The 21,343-nt window shown below is 42.2% G+C and overlaps 2 protein-coding genes across 7 annotated transcripts in view; one reads left to right on the top strand and one right to left on the bottom strand.

The window, feature by feature from the left end:
* Positions 1-3,072, top strand: part of TUBGCP4 (tubulin gamma complex associated protein 4) — a 60,643-nt gene extending 57,571 nt beyond the window's left edge. The window contains exon 18 of the mRNA XM_056572111.1: positions 2,947-3,072. Within this exon, the coding sequence (XP_056428086.1) occupies positions 2,947-2,959 (13 nt within the window). The 3' untranslated portion in view covers positions 2,960-3,072. The remainder of the gene's footprint in view (positions 1-2,946) is intronic.
* Positions 3,073-3,440: 368 nt separating this feature from the next.
* TP53BP1 (tumor protein p53 binding protein 1) overlaps positions 3,441-21,343 on the bottom strand; it is a 135,463-nt gene continuing 117,560 nt past the window's right edge. For 4 of the 6 annotated variants that reach the window (XM_056572106.1, XM_056572109.1, XM_056572110.1 and 1 more), the window contains 10 exons: positions 17,502-17,794; positions 16,849-17,028; positions 16,003-16,427; positions 15,024-15,215; positions 13,764-13,982; positions 12,976-13,176; positions 12,754-12,848; positions 7,602-7,801; positions 7,368-7,513; positions 3,441-3,896 (listed from right to left, as the gene is read on the bottom strand). In XM_056572106.1, the coding sequence (XP_056428081.1) occupies positions 3,709-3,896; positions 7,368-7,513; positions 7,602-7,801; positions 12,754-12,848; positions 12,976-13,176; positions 13,764-13,982; positions 15,024-15,215; positions 16,003-16,427; positions 16,849-17,028; positions 17,502-17,794 (2,139 nt within the window). In that variant the 3' untranslated portion in view covers positions 3,441-3,708. The remainder of the gene's footprint in view (positions 3,897-7,367; positions 7,514-7,601; positions 7,802-12,753; positions 12,849-12,975; positions 13,177-13,763; positions 13,983-15,023; positions 15,216-16,002; positions 16,428-16,848; positions 17,029-17,501; positions 17,795-21,343) is intronic. The other 2 variants (XM_056572108.1, XM_056572107.1) reach the window with 2 other exon arrangements.

Below are 21,343 nucleotides of genomic sequence, written 5' to 3'. Positions count from 1 at the left end.
GGAAAAAAGGGCTCAGTTTTTCAAGACTCTCCCCTCCTGGAAGTCGGGACCTCAGTCCAATCGCCCCTCTTCCAAATCAGGGACTCACAAGCCCCCCACGGCATAAGGGTGCGCCCCCATCAGAGTCTTCTCCTCGGGTGGGGGATCGCTTGTCCCTCTTTCGGGATGCTTGGCTGGCACAAGTACAGGATGCTTGGGTTCGAGAGGTAGTTTCTCAGGGTTATCGCTTAGAGTTCTCTTCTATGCCCCGGGATAGTTTCTTCCGGTCCCACCCTCCTCGGTCTCCCAATCTTGCTGCAGCTTTTCACGTGGCCCTTCGCACTCTCCTATCCCTGGGCGTGATTGTACCATTCCCTTCTCAAGAACTCTTTTCAGGGTTCAACTCAAATCTCTTTGTGGTTCCCAAAAAGGACTGTTTGCCCGATCAGTCAGGTGCGCCTCTGGTGTTTTCGGATGGAGTCTCTGCCGTCCGTTGTCGCCTCCGTGTATCATGGAGTTTCGGTTGGATCATAAACCATGCAAAATCCAACCTGTCCCCGTCCCAGGTTTTTCTCGGGATCCGCTTTGATATGGCAGCTGCTCATGTCTCCCTGCCGGAGGACAAGCTCAGGGAGCTCCTGTCGGGGGTCTGCTCCCTTCGGAGCCTGTTACCCATCTGCACCTGCATGTCCGTTCTGGGCAAGATGGTGGCCTCCATGGAGGTGCCGTCCTCTCCAGTGGGCCATCCTATCTCAGTGGGACAAGTCCCCCCTCTTTTCACCGCAGGATCCAGCTCACACCCCAGGTACGCCACTCCCTCCTTTGGTGGCTCCGGTCCCCCTTCTAAGGGGGGGGGGGGGGGGGGTCGCTCCTTTCTGCCCCTCCACTGGCATGTCCTGACCACGGTCGCGAGCCTTCTCGGCTGGGGAGGGGTCTTCAGGGACTGGATGGTCCAGGGTCGTTGGAGTCCCAGAGCTTCGGGCGATTTTACTGGAGCCGTCTTCACCGGGGCCTCTCAGTTCGGATGCAGACTGACAACACCATGGCCGTGGCATACATCAATCGCCAGGGAGGCACCCGCAGCTCGGTGGCCATAAGGGAAGTAACTAAGAGCCTCATGTGGGCGGAGCTTCATGTTCCAGCCCTTTCGGGAGTACATTCTTGGGAACGACAATTGGGAGGCCGACTTCCTAAGTCGCGCCACCGCAGATCCGGGCGAATGGTCTCTCCACCCGAAGGTCTTCGATCAGATCTGTCGTTGGTGGGGGATGCCGGATGTGGATCTGTTCACATCCCGCCAGAACAGTTAAGTCCCTCACTTCGAGTCCAGGTCTCGGGATCCCCTGGCTCTCTCTACCTCTTTCGCCTCTTCTGCTCCTTCCCAGGGTTGTCCAGAAGCTCAAGGTGGGGGGAGTCTCTGCGATTCTGGTGGCTCCGGACTGGCCCCCGTCACGTGTGGTACGCAGACATGGTCAGTCTTGTGGCAGACGTTTCCTTCCGTCTTCAGGATCGTCCACACCTTCTCTCCCAAGGGCCCCTCTGCCACCCCAATTCACTTCCGCTGTGTTTTGACAGTGTGGCGGTTGAAACAGCTGTTTTCAGGGCTCTGGTTTTTCTTCCCGAGTTATCCAGACTATGCTCCGTGCCCGTAAACCATTGTCCGCCAGGATTTACCACCGCACCTGGCGGGCATATTTCCGCTGGTGTGAGGCTCGATCCCTGTCTCCTACCTCCTTTTCTCTGCCGAATCTCCTGTCCTTTTTGCAATCGGGGCCGGAGGCGTGCCTTGCCCTCAGTTCCATCAAAGGGCAGTCCTTTTCCAGCGCCCTCTGCCGTCCGACCTTGATGTTCGCACCTTTCTGCAGGGTGTGGCTCACGAGGCCCCCTCCTTTTCGGTCCTCCCACCACGCCTTCAGACCTTAACCTTGTTTTGGATGCTCTTCAGGGCGCTCTGTTTGAGCCTTTTGCTCAGGTTTCCCTTAGTTTCCTCTCTTGGAAGGTGGCCTTTCTGGTCACAGTCACGTCCATGTCTCTGAATTGGCTGCCCTCTCCTGCCATTCCCCCTTTCTGGTGGTTCACCAGGACAAGGTGGTTCTTTGGCCGGTGCTTTCTTTCCAGTCTAAAGGTAGTGTCTCCCTTGCACTTGAACGAAGAGATCGTGTTGCCTTCCTTCTGTCCATCCCATTCTCACACGCGAGAGCGCTGGCTTCGGTCCGGGCAGTGCAGACCTATTTGTAGGTCACTTCCCCCTTTTGGCGGAGTGACTGTCTGTGCTTCCTGAGGGGTGGCACAAGGGGCTCCTGGCCTCAAAGTCCACACTCTCCCAGTGGATTTGTTCCGCCATTTCGGAGGCGTACCGCTGTAAGGATCAGGTGCCTCCCTTCCACGTGACAGCTCACTCCACCCGTGCAGTGGGGGCCTCCTGGGCGGTCTGTCACGGGGCCTCGGCCCTGCAGGTTTGCAAGGCGGCGAGTTGGTCGTCGCTGCATACTAAGGCTGCACGATATGGGAAAAATGGGTCTAAATATGGGAAAAATGGGCCTAAATATTGAGATTTCGATAAAGATGGTGAAATCCCCCCCATTTCATGTCCAATCGCCTCCATTTCACATCTACCTACCCATTTTATGCCCACCGCCTATTTCACAACTCCCCCTTGTCACATTCTCTCTCTTCCCCCCCCCCCCCCAGGGAGGAGTAGATTTTTTTTTTTGCCTCGTAGTGGCCAGAGCATATATTCAATAGTGTGTCCTCCAATGAAGGAAACAAGAGTTTTTTTTTTTTTTGTACTCACCGTAAAAACTATAGTTCATAGGTTGAAACGTTGCTGTTATACTAAAACACAAGTGTCATACAGTTAGGCTAAATGTAGATGGCACAAATTTGCAACTTTACATCAGAAAACTGGCATAAATGGCTTAAAAAATCTTATTAAATCAAATAATCATGCTGTTTTCCACCTTTCAGTTTTGGATTATGAACATGACAATTGTGGATCAACTTGTGGTTATTCTTCTACAAGCATTCAGGGGAAAGCTGACTCAAACAAATGTTGCTGTAAATTCTTATGTATAATAAATTATGTTGTTTCTACTCCACTTGTCAGATCCATGTTTTGGACTATGGTAAATTGAGTTTTTTTTTAATGAAAACTTAGCGATACTATGCTTTAAAAGAAAAACTTACTTTTTTTGCTCTGTTCTTTGGCCTTATTCACTTTGGAATCCGCCACATTAACATATACACAACTGCAACTAGTCTAGCCAGCCTATATGTAAATATACATATACTGTATGACAAGTACCGTAAGAGTGAAGTGCAATTTCTGTAAGTCTTTGTAGAGTTATTAGGTGTAAGAATAAACAGAAATTGCATAAACACTGACATGACAAAAAGCTTAGATGTAAATGACTCCTCCAACTATTCCACTATAATCTTCATGTAGCCAAGTAGTACAGTATCTTTGAATTTGTAAAAGATTTGTAAATTGTTTAATATGTTTCAACTATCATTTTCAGATATACAGGACATAAAACCTGTTTAAAACAAGTAAATTCAACATTTATTTTGTCATAAAAGTCCAGCAGTTAAAACTATGTACAAGTAAACACATGCAGATGGTGGGAAACCACACACACATTTAAAACTATCTAAAACACAGTATGCACAATGCAAAGAGCAGCAAAAATAAAAGGAGCTGTTAAAAAGGGCAGTGGGATTAGTGTGGTCTTAACTTGAAACATAATCGTGTTTGTATTTCGGGTGGTTATTGTAACCAACTTTCTCCCCATGGATGAGACTCTGGATGATCCACTCAGCAGAAACTAGCGGAAGGTCTAGTGCTTGGGCACACTTTACAATGGTTTCTGGACATGATTGATCTGTGACTACTACATCAAAAACACCCAAAGCAACATCTAGAAGAAAAGAATAGAAATAATAGATCATACTTATATTAAAAACATACATATTTGTTGGCTCACACTAGTCTTGTACAACTTTTTCTATGCAGATCAACAATACATGGGCAAAACAAAGTATTCTGCGCAAACAACCTTGCTGGGTGGGTAAGGGGTCAATTATTATTAGGGATGCACCAAAGTTTCAGCTGCCAAAAATTGGCCAAAAATACCTGCTACTATCAGCAGCTGACATCTGCATGTAATGATGGACATCTGAGATCGACTGTGGAGGTAGCTGGAGGGCTTACCTCTGCATCCCTGGGGATCATTGCTCTTCATTTTACTGAGCCTGGCTCAACCAAATGATCGCAGAGCACACAGATCAATGGAGATCTATTGATCTGTATGTGGAATCTGACGATTCCTCCTAAAAGACCCCTAAGGGGACTAAGTGTAAAAAAAAAAAAAAAAAAAAATCCTTTAACCCCCTTCTACCCTCCTTTTCCATATTTGAAAAAATAAACATTTGGTATCGCCATGTGCGTAATTGTCTCAACTATTAAATTATTTTGTGCGTGATCAGTGTAATCGCAAAAAAAATTTCAATGCAAAAATTGCTGATTTTGGTCACATCTAGAGATGAGCAAAGTTACAGTGATTCGATTTGTCTCGAACTTCTCGGCTCGGCAGTTGCTGACTTTAGCCTGCATAAACTAGTTCAGCTTTCAGGTGCTCCGGTGGGCTGGAAAAGGTGGATACAGTCCTAGGAGAGAGTCTCCAGCCACCGGAGCACCTGAAAGTGTGCAGCGCTCCGATTATACACAATGGTAACATTAAAATTTTACAGATCATTCCCTCCTTTACATGTTTCTCTGTGAAAATACTATTGTCAAGAGGCTAGAAGGCAATAATGTCACAGCAAAACATGTTGAGGAGGGCACAATCTGTTTAATTTTAATATATAGTTTATTTAAGTGGAGATGTTCTACCATATCTGCTGCCCTAGACGAGGGGCAGATAATACACAGTGCTACATTTTTAAACTATTTTCTGGAGTATATCTATTATAGTTATGGAATTTTAAAAGTTAAGGGCACTAAATAGGGTCTTGGTGTTTGATAGAACAAAGCATTCTGCACAATGGTCACAAGGCCATGTCCTTGAGATGTCACTACTATGCCCAATACTGGACATCTGACTTGATTAGTACAGTCACATACTAGAGGATACAGTCATGTGACAAACGCATGGACTGTTCTGTTTTCTGTAGCTTGGTGACTATGAACAGCCCATAGATTGCCAGGTCGATTCCTAGTAAATACAACAACAACAAAAAGCCCACGTTTTATTTCATTATAATGGTAAGTAGGGATATTTTAAAGATGTATTCCAGTTAATTCAATATATATGCAGTTGAATCCAAAATGGCTAGACATGCCGTAATGCAAATGCAACCTATGTACTGCCTGACACTGTTTTGTCAGTAAATGCACGCACCAACTGGAAGTGGAGTAAAACTGGCTAAGGGTGGGTTCACACTACGTTTTCTCCCATACGGGAGCACATACGGCAGGGGGGAGCTAAAACCTCGCGCTCCTGTATGCCTTCGTATGCGCTCCCGTATGTCATTCATTTCAATGAGCCGGCCGGGGTGAAACGTTCGGTCCGGTCGGCTCATTTTTGCGCCGTATGCGCTTTTACAACCGGACCTAAAACTGTGTTCAACCACGGTTTGAGGTCCGGTCGTAAAAGCGCATACGGCGCAAAAATGAGCCGACCGAACGTTTCACTCCGGCCGGCACATTGAAATGAATGACATACGGGAGCGCGAGGTTTTAGCTCCCCCCTGCCGTATGCGCTCCCGTATGGGAGAAAACGTAGTGTGAACCCAGCCTAAATGTGGTATTTTGGCAATAACAAAAGTTCATCTCAATACTTGTCATGCTGAAAGACACAGCCACGTTTCATCTTTAATGCCCTTGCGGATGGAAGGAGGTTTTCACTCAAAATCTCATGATACATGGCCCTATTCTTTCCTTTACACGGATCAGTAATCATGGTCCCAAAGCATGATGTTTCCACCCCATGCTTCACAGTAGGTATGGTGTTCTTTGGATGCAACTCAGCAATCTTTCTCCTAACACGACGAGTTGAGTTTTTACCAGAATGTTCTAATTTGGTTTCATCTGACCATATGACATTCTCCCAGTCCTCTTCTGAATCATCCAAATGCTCTCTAGAAAACTTCAGACGGGCCTGGACATGTACTGGTTTAAAGGAGTAGTCCGGTGCGCACTTTTCCCATTTTATCCCGTCTGGGCTGCAAAATAAAAGAAAACAAACTCTCTTACCTGCCAACGAGCCCCCGGAGCTCCGGTACAGGTGTTCAGTCCCCGGGCTGTATTCTTCTTACTTCCTGTTAACCCGGCACGTCACACGGAGCTTCAGCCTATCACCAGCCGAGGCGGGACATCGCTGTGGCCGGTGATAGGCTGAAGCTCCGTGTGACGTGCCGGGCTAAAAGGAAGTAAGAAGAATACAGCCCGGGGACCAAACACCTGTACCGGAGCTCCAGGGACTCGTTGGCAGGTAAGAGAAAGTTTGTTTTCTTTTATTTTGCATCCCGGACCGGATAAAATGAGAAAAATGCATGCCGGACTACTCCTTTAAGCAGGGGGACACGTCTGTCATTGCATGATTTGAGTCCCTGGCGGAGTAGTGTGTTACTGATCGTAGCCTTTTTTAATTTGGTCTCAGCTTTCTGCAGGCCATTCACTAGGTCCCTCCGTTTGGTTATGGGATTTTTGCTCACCATTCTTGTGATCATTTTGACACCAAGGAGTGAGATCTTGGAGCCCCAGATCGAGGGAGATTATTAGTGGTCTTGCATGTCTTCCATTCTCTAATAATTGCTTCCACAGTTAATTTTTTCACACCAAGCTGCTTGCCTATTGCAGATTCAGTCTTCCCAGCCTGGTGTAGGTCTACAATTTTGTTTCTTGTGCCTTCAACAGCTCTTTGGTCTTGGTCTATTGGAGTGTGACTGTTTGAGCTTGTTATCAGTATAAAAGACACCTGTTCACAACCTCAAATAGGTGCCATTTATACAGGTAACGAGTGGAGGACATGGGAGACTCTTAAAGAAGAAGTTACAGGTCTGTGAGAGCCAGAAATCTTGCTTGTTTGTAGGTGACCAAATATGTATTTTCCAACATAATTAGCAAATACATTTTTTTTTTAAAATCAGACAATGTGATTTTATTGATTTTTTTTTTCTCATTACGTCTTATGAGTTATACCTATGATGAAAATTACAGGCCTTTCATCTTTTAAAGTGGGAGAACTTGCACAATAGGAGGCTGACTAAATACTTTTTTGCCCCACTGTAGCATGATGTTATTAGATCAAACTACATGTACAAGCTATATACTATACTTAGCTATATTTAGTAGACATCCATAAGTTGAATGTTATAGCAGTACATACCTTTGTTAATATCTGTAGAATTATGTTGTTTTGCAGATGCTGCCCCTCCAGTCATTACAACTTCTGTCCACATTTCCAAAAAGTTTTCTTGCTGGTCTGAGACCACAAGAAAGCGCAAACCATGGAAAGGATGGCTGGAATCATGCCTGCAAAATCCCAATATAACTGATGAAACAATAGCCTAACAAAAGCAAACAGACATCCATATAAATATATACACAAGAAATGTTTTACCATTCTAAAATCCTGTCCTCTTGGAGGCTGTGTCCAGCAGGGAGAAGGTAATTGTGGAAATTCTGCAACTCATTCACATGACAGCTGTCATGCACCCAGGAATGAGACACACAGGGGATACCTCTAGCAAGGCACAAGAAATACTTCCGGGTTCTGCAGTGCTGGTCAGCAATCAGCAAACATTTTGTTCCTGTTTTACTCTATGAGGAAGAGAGAAAACAGGTATAATACCCATCTACATTATGTTCCAGCACAGAGTCTCAAACTATTGCTACTTGAGCCTGGCAAGGACTGGCTTCACCGGTGATCTATCTATCTTCTCCAGAAGCCACTATAACATTACAATATGCATACAAGGAATACGTAATGTGGCTAAATCAAGTATTGTTACAGCCAGAGAAAGGTTATTGCAGACAAGTCCTAGCTGCCTCCATAGCCACAACTCCTATGTGGTGCCTCTCTTATAGTTTGGTAGGCACTGGTGAACAGTATGTTACTTTCCTACTAAACATGAGTGTGGCAATAAAGCCTTAACCCCTTAAGGACTCAGCCCATTTTGGCCTTAAGGACTCAGACAATTTAATTTTTACGTTTTCATTTTTTCCTCCTCGCCTTCTAAAAATCATAACTTTTATATTTTCATCCACAGACTAGTATGAGGGCTTGTTTTTTGCGCGACCAGTTGTCCTTTGTAATGACATCACTCATTATATCATAAAATGTATGGCGCAACCAAAAAACACTATTTTTGTGGGGAAATTAAAACGAAAAACGCAATTTTGCTAATTTTGGAAGGTTTCGTTTTCACGCCGTACAATTTATGGTAAAAATGACATGTGTTCTTTATTCTGAGGGTCAATACGATTAAAATGATACCCATTATTATATACTTTTATATTATTGTTGCGCTTAAAAAAAATCACAAACTTTTTAACCAAATTAGTACGTTTATAATCCCTTTATTTTGATGACCTATAACTTTTTTATTTTTCCGTATAAGCGGCGGTATGGGGGCTCATTTTTTGCGCCATGATCTGTACTTTTTTTTGATACCACATTTGCATATAAAAAACTTTTAATACATTTTTTATAATTTTTTTTTAAATAAAATGTATTAAAAAAGTAGGAATTTTGGACTTTTAAAATTTTTTTTCGTTCACGCCGTTCACCGTACGGGATCATTAACATTTTATTTTAATAGTTCGGACATTTACGCATGCGGCGATACCAAATATGTCTATAAAAAATGTTTTTTACGCTTTTTGGGGGTAAAATAGGAAAAAACGGACGTTTTACTTTTTTATTGGGGGAGGGGATTTTTCACTTTTTTTTTACTTTTACTTTTACATTTTTTTTTACACTTGAATAGTCCCCATAGGGGACTATTCATAGCAATACCATGATTGCTAATACTGATCTGTTCTATGTATAGGACATAGAACAGATCAGTATTATCGGTCATCTCCTGCTCTGGTCTGCTCGATCACAGACCAGAGCAGGAGACGCCGGGAGCCGCACGGAGGAAGGAGAGGGGACCTCCGTGCGGCGTTATGAATGATCGGATCCCCGCAGCAGCGCTGCGGGCGATCCGATCGTTCATTTTAATCGCGAACTCCCGCAGATGCCGGGATCTGTATTGATCCCGGCACCTGAGGGGTTAATGGCGGACGCCCGCGAGATCGCGGGCGTCGGCCATTGCCAGCGGGTCCCTGGCTGCGATCAGCAGCCGGGATCAGCCGCGCATGACACGGGCATCGCTCCGATGCCCGCGGTTATGCTTAGGACATAAATGTACGTCCTGGTGCGTTAAGTACCACCTCACCAGGACGTACATTTACGTCCTGCGTCCTTAAGGGGTTAAAGGGGTATTCCAGGCAAATTTTTTTTTTTTTTTATATATCAACTGGATCCGGAAAGTTAAACAGATTTGTAAATTACTTCTATTAAAAAATCTTAATCCTTCCAATAGTTATTAGCTTCTGAAGTTTTCTGTCTAACTGCTCAATGATGATGTCATGTCCTGGGAGCTGTGCATGATGGGAGAATATCCCCATAGGAACTGCACAGCTCCCAGGACGCGAGTCATCAGAAAGCAGTTAGACAGAAAAAAAACAACTCAACTTCAGAAGCTAATAACTATTGCAAGGATTAACATTTTTTAATCGAAGTAATTTACAAATCTGTTTAACTTTCCAGAGCCAGTTGATCTATAAAAAAAAAAAATAAAAAAAAGTTTTCGCTGTTGCCCTTTTGTTTTTTTTTTTTACTCCTCTCCCTTTAATAGCCATAATTTTTTTTTTTTCATCTACACACCTATATAAAATGGTTTATTTTATGCAGGACCAATTGTACTTTGTAATATCTTCGTTCATTTTTCCTTAACATATGCTCCAAAACGGTATGCCATTCACCATGCGGTCAAACTAACATGTAATCTTGATACTTTAGGTCGGCAATTAAAACAATACCCAATTTGTATAGTTTGCATCATGTTTTACTAATTTAAAAAAAATAGCTATTTTCTGACGGTTAACTTCTTAATTTCTTTTGTTTGCCGGGCGCTATGAGGGCTCATTTTTTGCGCCGTGATCTATAGTTTTTCTTCCTTACCATTGTGGTATTGATTGGACATTTTGATAGCTTTTTAATTAATTAATTTTTTTCTTGGGTATGATGTGTTTAAAAAAAATATATATATTAATAATAATTCTGGAGTTTGGTATTTTTTTACATTTACACCATTCACAATACAAGATAAATAATGTTACTTTAGTAGTTCAGAATTACGCACATGGCGATACTATGTTTTTTTTATTATGTTAACATTCTTTATATGGCATTTGGGAAAAGGGGGAGGGGTGATTTAAAACATTCAGTATGGAAGGGGTTAATGTATGTGGGTTAAACGTAACTTTACATTTTTTTTTAATACTGTATTAGTCCCCTAAAGGGACTTTTAGAAAGAATCATTAGTTCCACAGAACTACATTGATCTGTGTGCTCTGCACTCGATCAGTCACAGAGCCACGGACACCAGGGAACAAGAGATAATCCCTCTGGCTACCTTAGCATTGGATAGCCCATCGCTGCTGCCAGCTTTGACAGAGGCAATCTAAAAGGTTAATAGCCGGCCACAGAGCGACGGTCAATGGTCGTTAAGAGGTTAAAGACAATAGAAAAATATATTGATACAAGCTTTCTCACTCATGACACTGACAATCTAATCACTTACGGGTCTGTTTTGCACAAGGATCCTAAACCCTTTAACAACGCAGGACGTAAATGTACGTCCTGGTGAGCTGGTACTTAACACACCAGAACGTACATTTACGTCCTAAGCATAACCGCGAGCATCGGAGCGATACCCGGATCATGCGCTGCAGGTCCCGGCTGCTGATCGCAGCCAGTGACCCGCCGGTAATGGCGGACATCCGCGATCCCGCGGATGTCCGCCATTAACCCCTCAGATGCCGCGATCAATACAGATCACGGCATCTGCAGCATTGCGGTTACTAAAATGGATCATCCAGCACGGCAGACCGAGGTCCCCTCGCCTGGCTCTGCTGCCTTCCCGGCGTCTTCTGCTCTGATCTGCCTTCCCACAGACCAGAGAAGATGATGACTGATAGCACTGAACAGTATTAGCATTTAATAGTCTAGGGGGACTATTAAAGTGTAAAAATAAAAGTAAAAAAAAGTGTAAAAAACCCCCTCCCCCAATAAAAACGTAAATTGTCCCATTTTCCCTATTTCACCCCCAAAAAGTGTTAAAAAAAATATAAAATGTATATACATATTTGGTATCGCCGCGCGTGTAAATATCTGAACTATTAAAATAAAATGTTAATGATACCATACGGTGAACGGCGTGAACGTTAAAAAAAAAAAAAAAAAGTCCGAAGTAGCTGCTTTTTTTTTTAGAACATTGTATTCCCAAAAAAAAAATTAAAAATGGATTAAAAGTTTTATATCAACAAATATGGTATCAATAAAAAGTACAGATCACAGCGCAAAAAATGAGCCGTAATACCGCCGCTTATACGGAAAAATTAAAAAGTTATAGGTCTTCAAAATTGGGGGATTTTAAACGTACTAATTTGGTTAAAAAGTTTGCGATTTTTTTTTTTAGCGCAACAGTAATAGAAAAGTATATTATCATGGGTATCATTTTAATCGTATTGATCCAAAGACTAAAGAACACGTCATTTTTACGGCGTGAAAACGAAACCTTCCAAAATTAGCAAAATTGCGGTTTTCTTTTTAATTCCCCCACACAAATAGTATTTTTTGGTTGCACCATACATTTTATAGTAAAGTGAGTGATGGCATTACAACGGACAACTGGTCGCGCAAAAAACAAGCCCCCATACAAGTCTTTGGATGAAAATATAAAAGAGTTATAATTTTTTGAAGGCGAGGAGGAAAAAACGAAAGTGTAAAAATAAAATTGTCTGAGTCCTTAAGGCTCAAATGGGCTGAGTCCTTAAGGGGTTAAAAGAAATTGAAAGGTCTTTCATGCCAATGATCAAACTGGCCTACTTCACAAAACAGCACTTGAGGATTTCTGTCAGTTTCATAAAATCTCAATAAAGCAGCAGAAATCAGCCCCAGTGATTCTTGTGCTAAAATGGTTTCCCAAGACTTTGGTACTTATGGCCTATCTTTAGGATCAGCCATCTATGTTGGATCAGTTAGGGTCCAACTCCTGGCACCGCTACAGATTAGCTGACAAAGGGGCTGCAGCACCCAGGGAGCACTGTGGTCTCTCCATTTCCAGGAACATCTCTCTATTTATTGGTTGCTGGGTTGGGTACACGCAGCTTGGCCCCCTTCACTTGAACAGGACCGAGCAGAGTTAAAAGGGGTTATCCCATAACTTTGACCTATCACTGACTAACATGCAGTACTTAAGGATAGGCAATGAATATTAAAAACCCCTTTACTATAATGCAATGCCATTTACAGGACCATGTGCAGCACAGCTATTCTAGTGATAGGAGCGAATTATGCATTTCTATACATGATTTGTTATAAGTGAATAAAAGTATAAAAACACAAGAGACATTCATTTAATTTATGATAATGTGTAAGTTATTGCAAAAAAAGAAAACATGCTGTCCACTTAATGTCACACTAAACATATTGCTCTTACCAGTGCTTCACTGAAACTGTTGAGGATTTCACCACCCCCTGCCCGGATTTGTGCCTCTGTGTACTGTCTGTTATAAGGTGTGCTCTCCACATATTCTGCAATGAGAAGAACACATCACTTGTAAAGGGAAGGGGAATATAGGAAGTCAGTTTATCCCAACAGTTGTCCTAGTTCAGCTGAAAGAGCAAGGTCCATTCCCATTATCAAAGCTATTATGCTTACTACCTTCTTCTTCACTGCTGGTTTCTTTTGATTTCAGGCGATTGCTTAGTTTGTCATCAGATGTAGCGGTTGTAAGTAAGACTGAGTAGCCCGTGAACAACAAATTACTCTGGGGTAAAGGTCCATGTGACTCCTCGATTGCTGCTTGGTCACTAGTGTCTCCACTTTCACTGGGGCTCATAAAGTCTCCTTTTGCAGCATCTGTTAAAGCACAAGAAATGGTATAAAAACTGAACTATTTACTGGTCTGGAGGACTAGACAGCTAAAAACACTATTTAAAGATCTGTAGGCATAATAAAAACCAATCTTTGGAAAAGCAAGCTGGAAAACAGGGTTGTGCTGCTGTAAAGAACATTAAATGGTTGTAGTGTACCACCCATCTAGACTTGATGTTTCCTGCCTATGACTACGATTACAAAGCCTTCAAAATTTCAAGGTATCACCACAAGTATTTGTTTTTCTTCTTCCTCAAAGCAAGAGTAAAGTCACAAATGGCAGCATGATAGGGCACTTTTAGTTTGCAAAGCTTTTACATTTCTTTCCATTACCCAGCAGAATGTAGACTGGGTAATGGCTGATCAATCTTTGACCCTATTCTAGCACATAAAAGAGGGGCCCCAGGGTGGGTGTTTCCACTATGAAACCAATACACCCTCATAATAACAAAATTAATATCTAGATGGCTACGGATACAAAATGGCAACTCGGGGAACAAGATTTCGAGACGCATACACTTTATTCTGAAGTATAAAAGTATTTGCCCTAAAATATAAAGTAACATTCTTACCAGACTTTCCCATAATTGATTTGCGTCCACGTTTAGCTGGAGATTTGTCATCATCTGAACTGATCAATTTCCGTTTACCAGAGAGTGGGCCCAGAGAGCTGCGAGGGTTCTCTGATCCTTTCCGAGTTGGTGTACTTGTGCTGGATGTAAGTGAGGTGGTTGGAGTACTTGTCACACTTAAGTTACTTCTCCGTTTGCGCTTTCCTTCCACAAGATTATCTTAAAGAGACAGCAAAATATCACAAAAACACAGAACGGGGCAAATTAAAGTACAAAATGAAGACCGATGTGATATATAAATGATCATTCATAAATAAGTCAAATAAAAGCATACCACTGAGCACCATGCCCCATCTGCACATTTGTCAGAATACCACATCTCGGGAGGACTGGGTAAGAATAGTGTCAATGTTTCTCTGTTCACGCCATTGGTGGGGCCTTGGTGGCCAGGTAACAACAGTTATGGTCTAGATCGATTACTTCGATTACTTTAACCCTTTCCCTACCAAGAACATATATGACCAAGGATATATTAAATACCTCCAGGCTACTAGTGACCATATATCTTAGGCTTTAAAACAGATTATTTTGGACTTGTTTTAGAGCCAAGACTTTTAGCTTAGCCACCACTAGCCGTGATGCAGTCAGAAATAAAGCCCTCAGAAGTGCTGTTTTCAGCATTACTTCCTGACTTGGCTTCAAGGGGCTGTGATCTTGGTCTTATTTTAAAGGAAACTAGTCATCCTGTTCACCCATACTAAACCCAATACACTGAGTTATTGGGTGAACAGCAGGAGCCTAATAAGGGGTCACTGACCTAAGTATGCACATGCTTCACCGCAATGTTCGAGTGCACTCGGCGACTCACAGGCCCCCAGTGTGGCTGCTCCGAGAGGCACATTGCCACTGCGAGCAGGCTAGGGGGCAGATGGGTTTTCGGTAACAGCACAAGGCACAATATGGGTCGGGTCACCGGTGGATCTGCAGCATAAAATACACTGTGGATCCGTTACGTATGACCCTACCCTTAATCTGCTTCAAATTACTTGTGTGCCATGGTTTTTGCATAGAAAAGTAGAGAAAATTCAGTAAGGAAATAAATGGGCCGTAAGAAATTTCTATGAGCAATGGCCCCTGACACCTGAGATTTTCCAGCCTGTTATTGCACAAAAGTATACACAGAAACAAGACGTTTGCCTGCATCATGAGACTTCACATATAATTTTGCAAACCTTAGAAAGGTCAATAGAATATATGTACCAAGACTTATGTCTGATCCCTTTGTTAATGGTGTTGTAGGTTCATATGGGCCAAGCCCAAACTGTTCCCGTAGCTTATTTCCTTGTTCCAAAGAAAGTATGACTGCCATTCTTTTGTACCATTTCCTCTGACCTTCTTTTTCAATACAATAATATAGTTCTTCAGAATCTCTCTTGTGCGCCTTTACTACTCCTGAAAAACAAGCATCAAATCATATATATTAAGATCCACATACCTGGAAGTGACCTTTAGCACACACAAAAAAAAAAAAAAACACCCTAAGTCCCTCTTTACACCATCATAATGCCATTGCTGTAGGCAAACATGATGGAAGAGGGAAGCAGAAGAAAATCTTAGTAGAAGCCTAACATTTGTGTGCTATGCAAAAACTGGTATAGTGTTTTTATATTAAACTACAGCCACCATGTCTTCAAAATAGCTTTTTAAAAATTTCTCTACAAGAGGCAGAAGTATCAGCCTCTTATACTAACTGTGCCCAGAGTAATGCACTACACAGAAAGATAGGAGCGTTCCCGGGATTTTTATTGCTGCTAGCATTAATGTCACGAACAAGGGCAATGTCTTTATCCAGGAGTCATGTTTGAAGCTGTAATGGGCTGCAGCCCACCCCACTTTCTCTAGGTGTCTGTTTGCATACTGGACATGCCGCAATAAATCTTTTTCCTGTTGTCTCAATGGTTCAGGCTTTTGCTCTATCCATTCCCCATACTGTACCACATAGACTGCCTGCTCTAAGCAAACAGTCAGTGCAAACTTACAAGAAATTCAGTGTCTGTTGAGACTATTTCCCTCATAGCAAGGAAGTTCATTCCAAACTAGAAATATATCATGTAACTGCTACAACATATACTGAACCAAATGAGCCTCAGTAAGGGGCCTCCTGCATATCTTCCCACCCAAAAAAAATTCATACACAATAACATAGCATCATAATATATGCTTATTTTAAAGTACAAACCTGCACTAAAATATTCATCTTCAGAGAGGGCTGTGACCTCGGTGTCCAAAGGAATAGGGTCACACAGTAAAATGTCTTTTCCTAGAACATCACATTCATACCCATCATCAAACAGCAGCTTGTATTTTCCTCCTCCAACATCCCGAGTTATTGTGCCCGAATAAAAATAGCCATTGGAGGACCATTTAGCCACAACCCTGAGCCCCACAAAACTACTGCCAGTTGGAGAGTCCAGGCTTTCATTCCTTGATGGAGTTTGATATGGGATCTCAGGAGAGTCACTGCGATGTGTAACAGCTGTTCCAGGGCTTGTTTTGTCACGAGCTTCTGGATGACCAATACTTATGCGGGTAAATGGCTCCTCATCTGGAATGGCAGCAGCAGTGGAATCCTCCCCATGTGCCTGGGCCACTGTGCCAGTCTCCCTGGAATTATAATAAAGATTGTGCAATAGATATTTAATATATTATATATATACACATACATACCCACATATATATTTGTGTATTTCACAGGCGCTGTGTGTTGATGCCATGCTAGTTGTACTTGGCTGCCCAAGTGATTTTCTTGTTACCGGAAAATCTAACTATATATACACACTTGTTTTTTTGTTTTGTTTTTTTTAAGTGGGAAAAGGGGGAAAACCCTTTTGTTAAGACTCTAGGATTGGGATGATATGCAATTCTCTAGTGTAATACTGTTTAATGTTTTTTTTGGAACCAAGTGTGAATCATTTTGTGCCATTGCACAAAACTTTGTTAAGGTACCAACCTAGAGCACTAACAAGAAAACTTAATATATTGTTACTTGAGCACATTTGTCCAGCAAAATAAAAGATTTAGATACCTTGATCCAGTTCCTCGAAAAGGAGGACGCCCCCTCCTCCCTCTTCCACGTGGTGTAAGGGGTGCTTTGGCCCCGGGTCTGTTTCCAAGCGGTACATCTGCATCATCTTCACTTACTTGCATCCCCGTTTGTCTTCCCAATCGGTGTGATGGTCCTAGCTGGCTGGCCACTTTCCTTGGACTGCAGTACAATGAAGACAGTCCCTTCTGAGAACAGGACACTACAAATTTTGATTGATATTTTATCTAATAAACTTGGGTTTTATTAATTTTTTACTCCATACTATAACGAAGGCTCTGTTCACAAATTCTCAGAGCCCTAATTTGGAGATATACATCTGGAGTTGTTCCTAACATACACTTCAGACGAAAAAGCTGTATATATGCCACTGAGCCAGGAAAAAAATGGTATACTTTGAGTTTTTCTGTGAAAGCGCACTGTATAGTTAAGTAGTCTGTGACACTGCATAACCAGATGTGAATAGAGCCTTAATGGCATCATTTCTCCACATGACATCAAATTCATATACATAATTTTAAATCTGCACACAAAATGAAAAAAATAAAAAAAATGTCCTAGTTGTGAGTGCCAATACCATTCTAATCCTTCAGTATAGTATAATGACTGTTCCAATAAAATATATAAGATAGTACCTTAGTTTTCCAACATTTCCTCGTCCACTTGGTATAGCAAAGTCTCCAACTTCCAGCAGACCACTTTTTCCTTTGCCTGCAGTTGATCTCCCACGGTCAGAACTACCACTAGTGCTTTGCCCAGCAGAAAGGCCACTGCTTGCTCCACTAGAAGTCCGCTGAAGACTTGAAGCTTTTGATGAAAAGGAACTAATATCTGCAAGATCTCCAGAGGTCAGAGAAGAGACAACTGTCCTGGAAGGTGACACTTCGTTTTCATATTCGTGACATTCTATTACTGGCTCTTCGGCTTCCTATAACAAACGTTTGCAGAAAACAGTTGTGAAAGGTTTTCATACTGTAGCCCAGAAAAGCCTATGTGGGAGCAGATTACCACATAAAACTGTCTCTTAAGGTGGTCATAAACCTTCTAAAGCCATCAGCCAAACAATTGTTTTTCCAACAGCTGATTTCCCCTTACAACTGCATGATCAGCTTTGTTGAGTGTGCGTAGGTTTTTAATGGGGAGAGGAGGAAAGCAAAAAAAAAAAAAACTCTGGTGGCAGCTTATCTCTTTACAAAAAAACAAAGTATCGGATGTTGAAATTCAACATGCCCAATCCTTCCTTAAATGTCCACAAAAAGAAAATATAGAAAGTCTGGCACTACATGGTAACTGGTGCAGAAGCCATATATAAGGTGTAGACACATTAGCTAAAAAGATGCTCAGCGTAGATAAACAGCAGCCACACCAAGGCAGTACGGCCATTTCATGACAGATGCAAAAGTCCCTAACCAGTGAGTTTGTAACAAAATGGCCGCCACCTGTGGTATGCCTCCTGTTTGTATCCATCAGCCGCTTGGTGTTTAAAAAAAAAAAAAAAATGCAATAAAGATTATGTACTAAATGGAAAAACACTGGGGACAACTGATATGGAAAAATTATTTTAGTTGACAGTAAATTTAAATGCAGCAACCAGTGTCAGACAGCTACTGCCAAGGCAAATACAACCATGGGGTGCATCGAAAGGGGCATAGATGCACTCACTCGCAAGAAATAATTTTACCACTGTACAAAACACTAATTAGACCACACATGTAATACTGTGTATAGTATTGGGCACCAGAAACACACAGTCGAGCTTGAGAGGGTTCAAAAATGGACAACCAGAGTTGTAAATAGAATGGGAAGACTACAGCGCCCAGAAAGATTATCAAAATAAAAGTTATTTATAAATATATCAAAGGGCAGTACAAAGATCTTTCCCATTATCTATTTCTAGAAAACTATGTTTAACAGGGCAGGTTCCAGAGTGGGGTCGTCCTTATCAGGACCTCAACACCAGCACTAAAAGGTAATTTTTTACGGTAAGGGCAGTGAGACTATTGAACTCTGTGCCCGAGGAAGTCGTCATGGGGAAGTCAAAAGGAGATCATTAACCCCTTAAGGACACAGGACGTAAATGTACGTCCTGGTGCGGTGGTACTTAACGCACCAGGACGTACATTTACGTCCTGTGCATAACCGCGGGCATCGGAGCGATGCCCGTGTCATGCGCGGCTGATCCCGGCTGCTGATCGCAGCCAGGGACCCGCCGGCAATGGCAGACGCCCGCGATCTCGCGGGCGTCCGCCATTAACCCCTCAGGTGCCGGATCAATACAGATCCCGGCATCTGCGGCAGTGCGAGATTTGAATGAATGATCGGATCGCCCGCAGCGCTGCTGCGGGGATCCGATCATTCAGAACACCGCACGGAGGTCCCCTCACCTTCCTCCTTCCGGCGTCTCCTGCTCTGGTCTGAGATCGAGCAGACCAGAGCAGAAGATCGCCGATAACACTGATCTGTTCTATGTCCTATACATAGAACAGATCAGTATTAGCAATCATGGTATTGCTATGAATGTAAAAAAATGTAAACGTAAAAGTGAAAAAAAATGTGAAAAATCCCCATCCCCAATTAAAAAGTAAAACATCAGTTTTTTCCTATTTTACCCCCAAAAAGCGTAAAAAATAAATTTTATAGACATATTTGGTATCGCCGCGTGCGTAAATGTCCGAACTATTAAAATAAAATGTTAATGATCCCGTACGGTGAACGGCGTGAACGGAAAAAAAAAGTCCAAAATTGCTACTTTTTAAATACATTTTATTAAAAAAAAATATTATAAAAAATTTATTAAAAGTTTTTTATATGCAAATGTGGTATCAAAAAAAAGTACAGATCATGGCGCAAAAAATGAGCCCACATACCGCCGCTTATACGGAAAAATAAAAAAGTTAGAGGTCATCAAAATAAAGGGATTATAAACGTACTAATTTGGTTAAAAAGTTTGTGATTTTTTTTAAGCACAACAATAATAGAAAAGTATGTAATAATGGGTATAATTTTAATCGTATTGACCCTCAGAATAAAGAACACACGTCATTTTTACCATAAATTGTACGGCGTGAAAACGAAACCTTCCAAAATTTGCAAAATTGCGTTTCTTTTTTATTTCCCCACAAAAATAGTGTTTTTTGGTTGCGCCATACATTTTATGATATAATGAGTGATGTCATTACAAAGGACAACTGGTCGTGCAAAAAACAAGCCCTCATACTAGTCTGTGGATGAAAATATAAAAGTTATGATTTTTAGAAGGCGAGGAGGAAAAAATGAAAACGTAAAAATTAAATTGTCTGAGTCCTTAAGGCCAAAATGGGCTGAGTCCTTAAGGGGTTAAGGGCCTGGATGCAGTTCTGGAGAATATTACCGGATATAGTCACAAGATTCTGGAGGTGGGATATTAATTCAGAGATTTATTCCAATTGCCAGACAGAGTCAGGAATTTCTTCCACCTCATGGGGTTTTTGAACTTTCTCTGGATAAACACTATAGAGTAATAGGCTAAACTGTATGGGCATGCAGTATCTCACATAAATAGGTCCACCCCTCACATTTTTGTAAACATATTATAAGTGACAACACTGAAGAAATAACACTCTACTACACTGTAAAGTAGTGTAGCCTGAATAACATTGTGTAATGTTGTGTCCCCTCAAATTAACACAACACACAGTCATTAAGGTCTTAACCTTGGCAACAAAAGTTAGTACGGTAGTGGAAATGTGCAAATTGGGCCAAATGTCAATATTTTGTGTGGCCACCATTATTTTCCAGCACTGCCCTAAGCCTTTTGGGAATGGAGTTCATTAGAGCTTCATAGGTTGCCATTGGAGTTCTCTTCCACTCCTCCATGACAACATCACAGAGCTGGTGAATATTAGAGACCTTGCTCTCCCCACTTTCTGTATGAGGAGGCCCCCACAGATGCTTAATAGGGTTTAGGTCTGGAGACATGCTTGGCCATCTCATCACCTTTACTCTAAGCTTCTTAGAAAGGCAGTGGTAGCCTTATAGGTGTGTTTGGAGTTGTTATGTTGCAATACTGCCCTGAGGCCCAGTCTCTGAAGGGAGGGAATCATACAGTGCTTCAGTATGTCACAGTACATGTTGGCATTCATGATTCCCTCAATGAACTGTAGTTCCTCAGTGCCAGCAGCACTCATGCAGACCCAGACCATGACACTGCCACCAAGCTTCACTATAGATAAGACACACTTGTCTATGTACTACTCACCTGGTTGCCACCACACATGCTTGACGCAATGTGAACAAAGTTTATTTTGTCTTCAGCAATCTGTTTGTGGGCTTTCTTGTTCATTATCTTTAGAAAAGTCTTCCTTCTGGGATGACAGCTGTGCAGACCAAGTTCCTGCAGTGTGCGGCATATGGTCTGAGAACTGACAGGCTGCTCCCACATCCCTTCAATCAATGCAGCAATGTTGGCAGCACTCATAAGTCTATTTCCCAAAGACAA

This window comes from Hyla sarda, chromosome 4 (assembly GCF_029499605.1).
Source record: "Hyla sarda isolate aHylSar1 chromosome 4, aHylSar1.hap1, whole genome shotgun sequence".
Lineage (NCBI taxonomy): Eukaryota > Metazoa > Chordata > Amphibia > Anura > Hylidae > Hyla > Hyla sarda.
The sequence above is the reverse complement of the archived record's forward strand: the minus strand, read 5'-3'. Positions and strand labels throughout refer to the sequence as shown.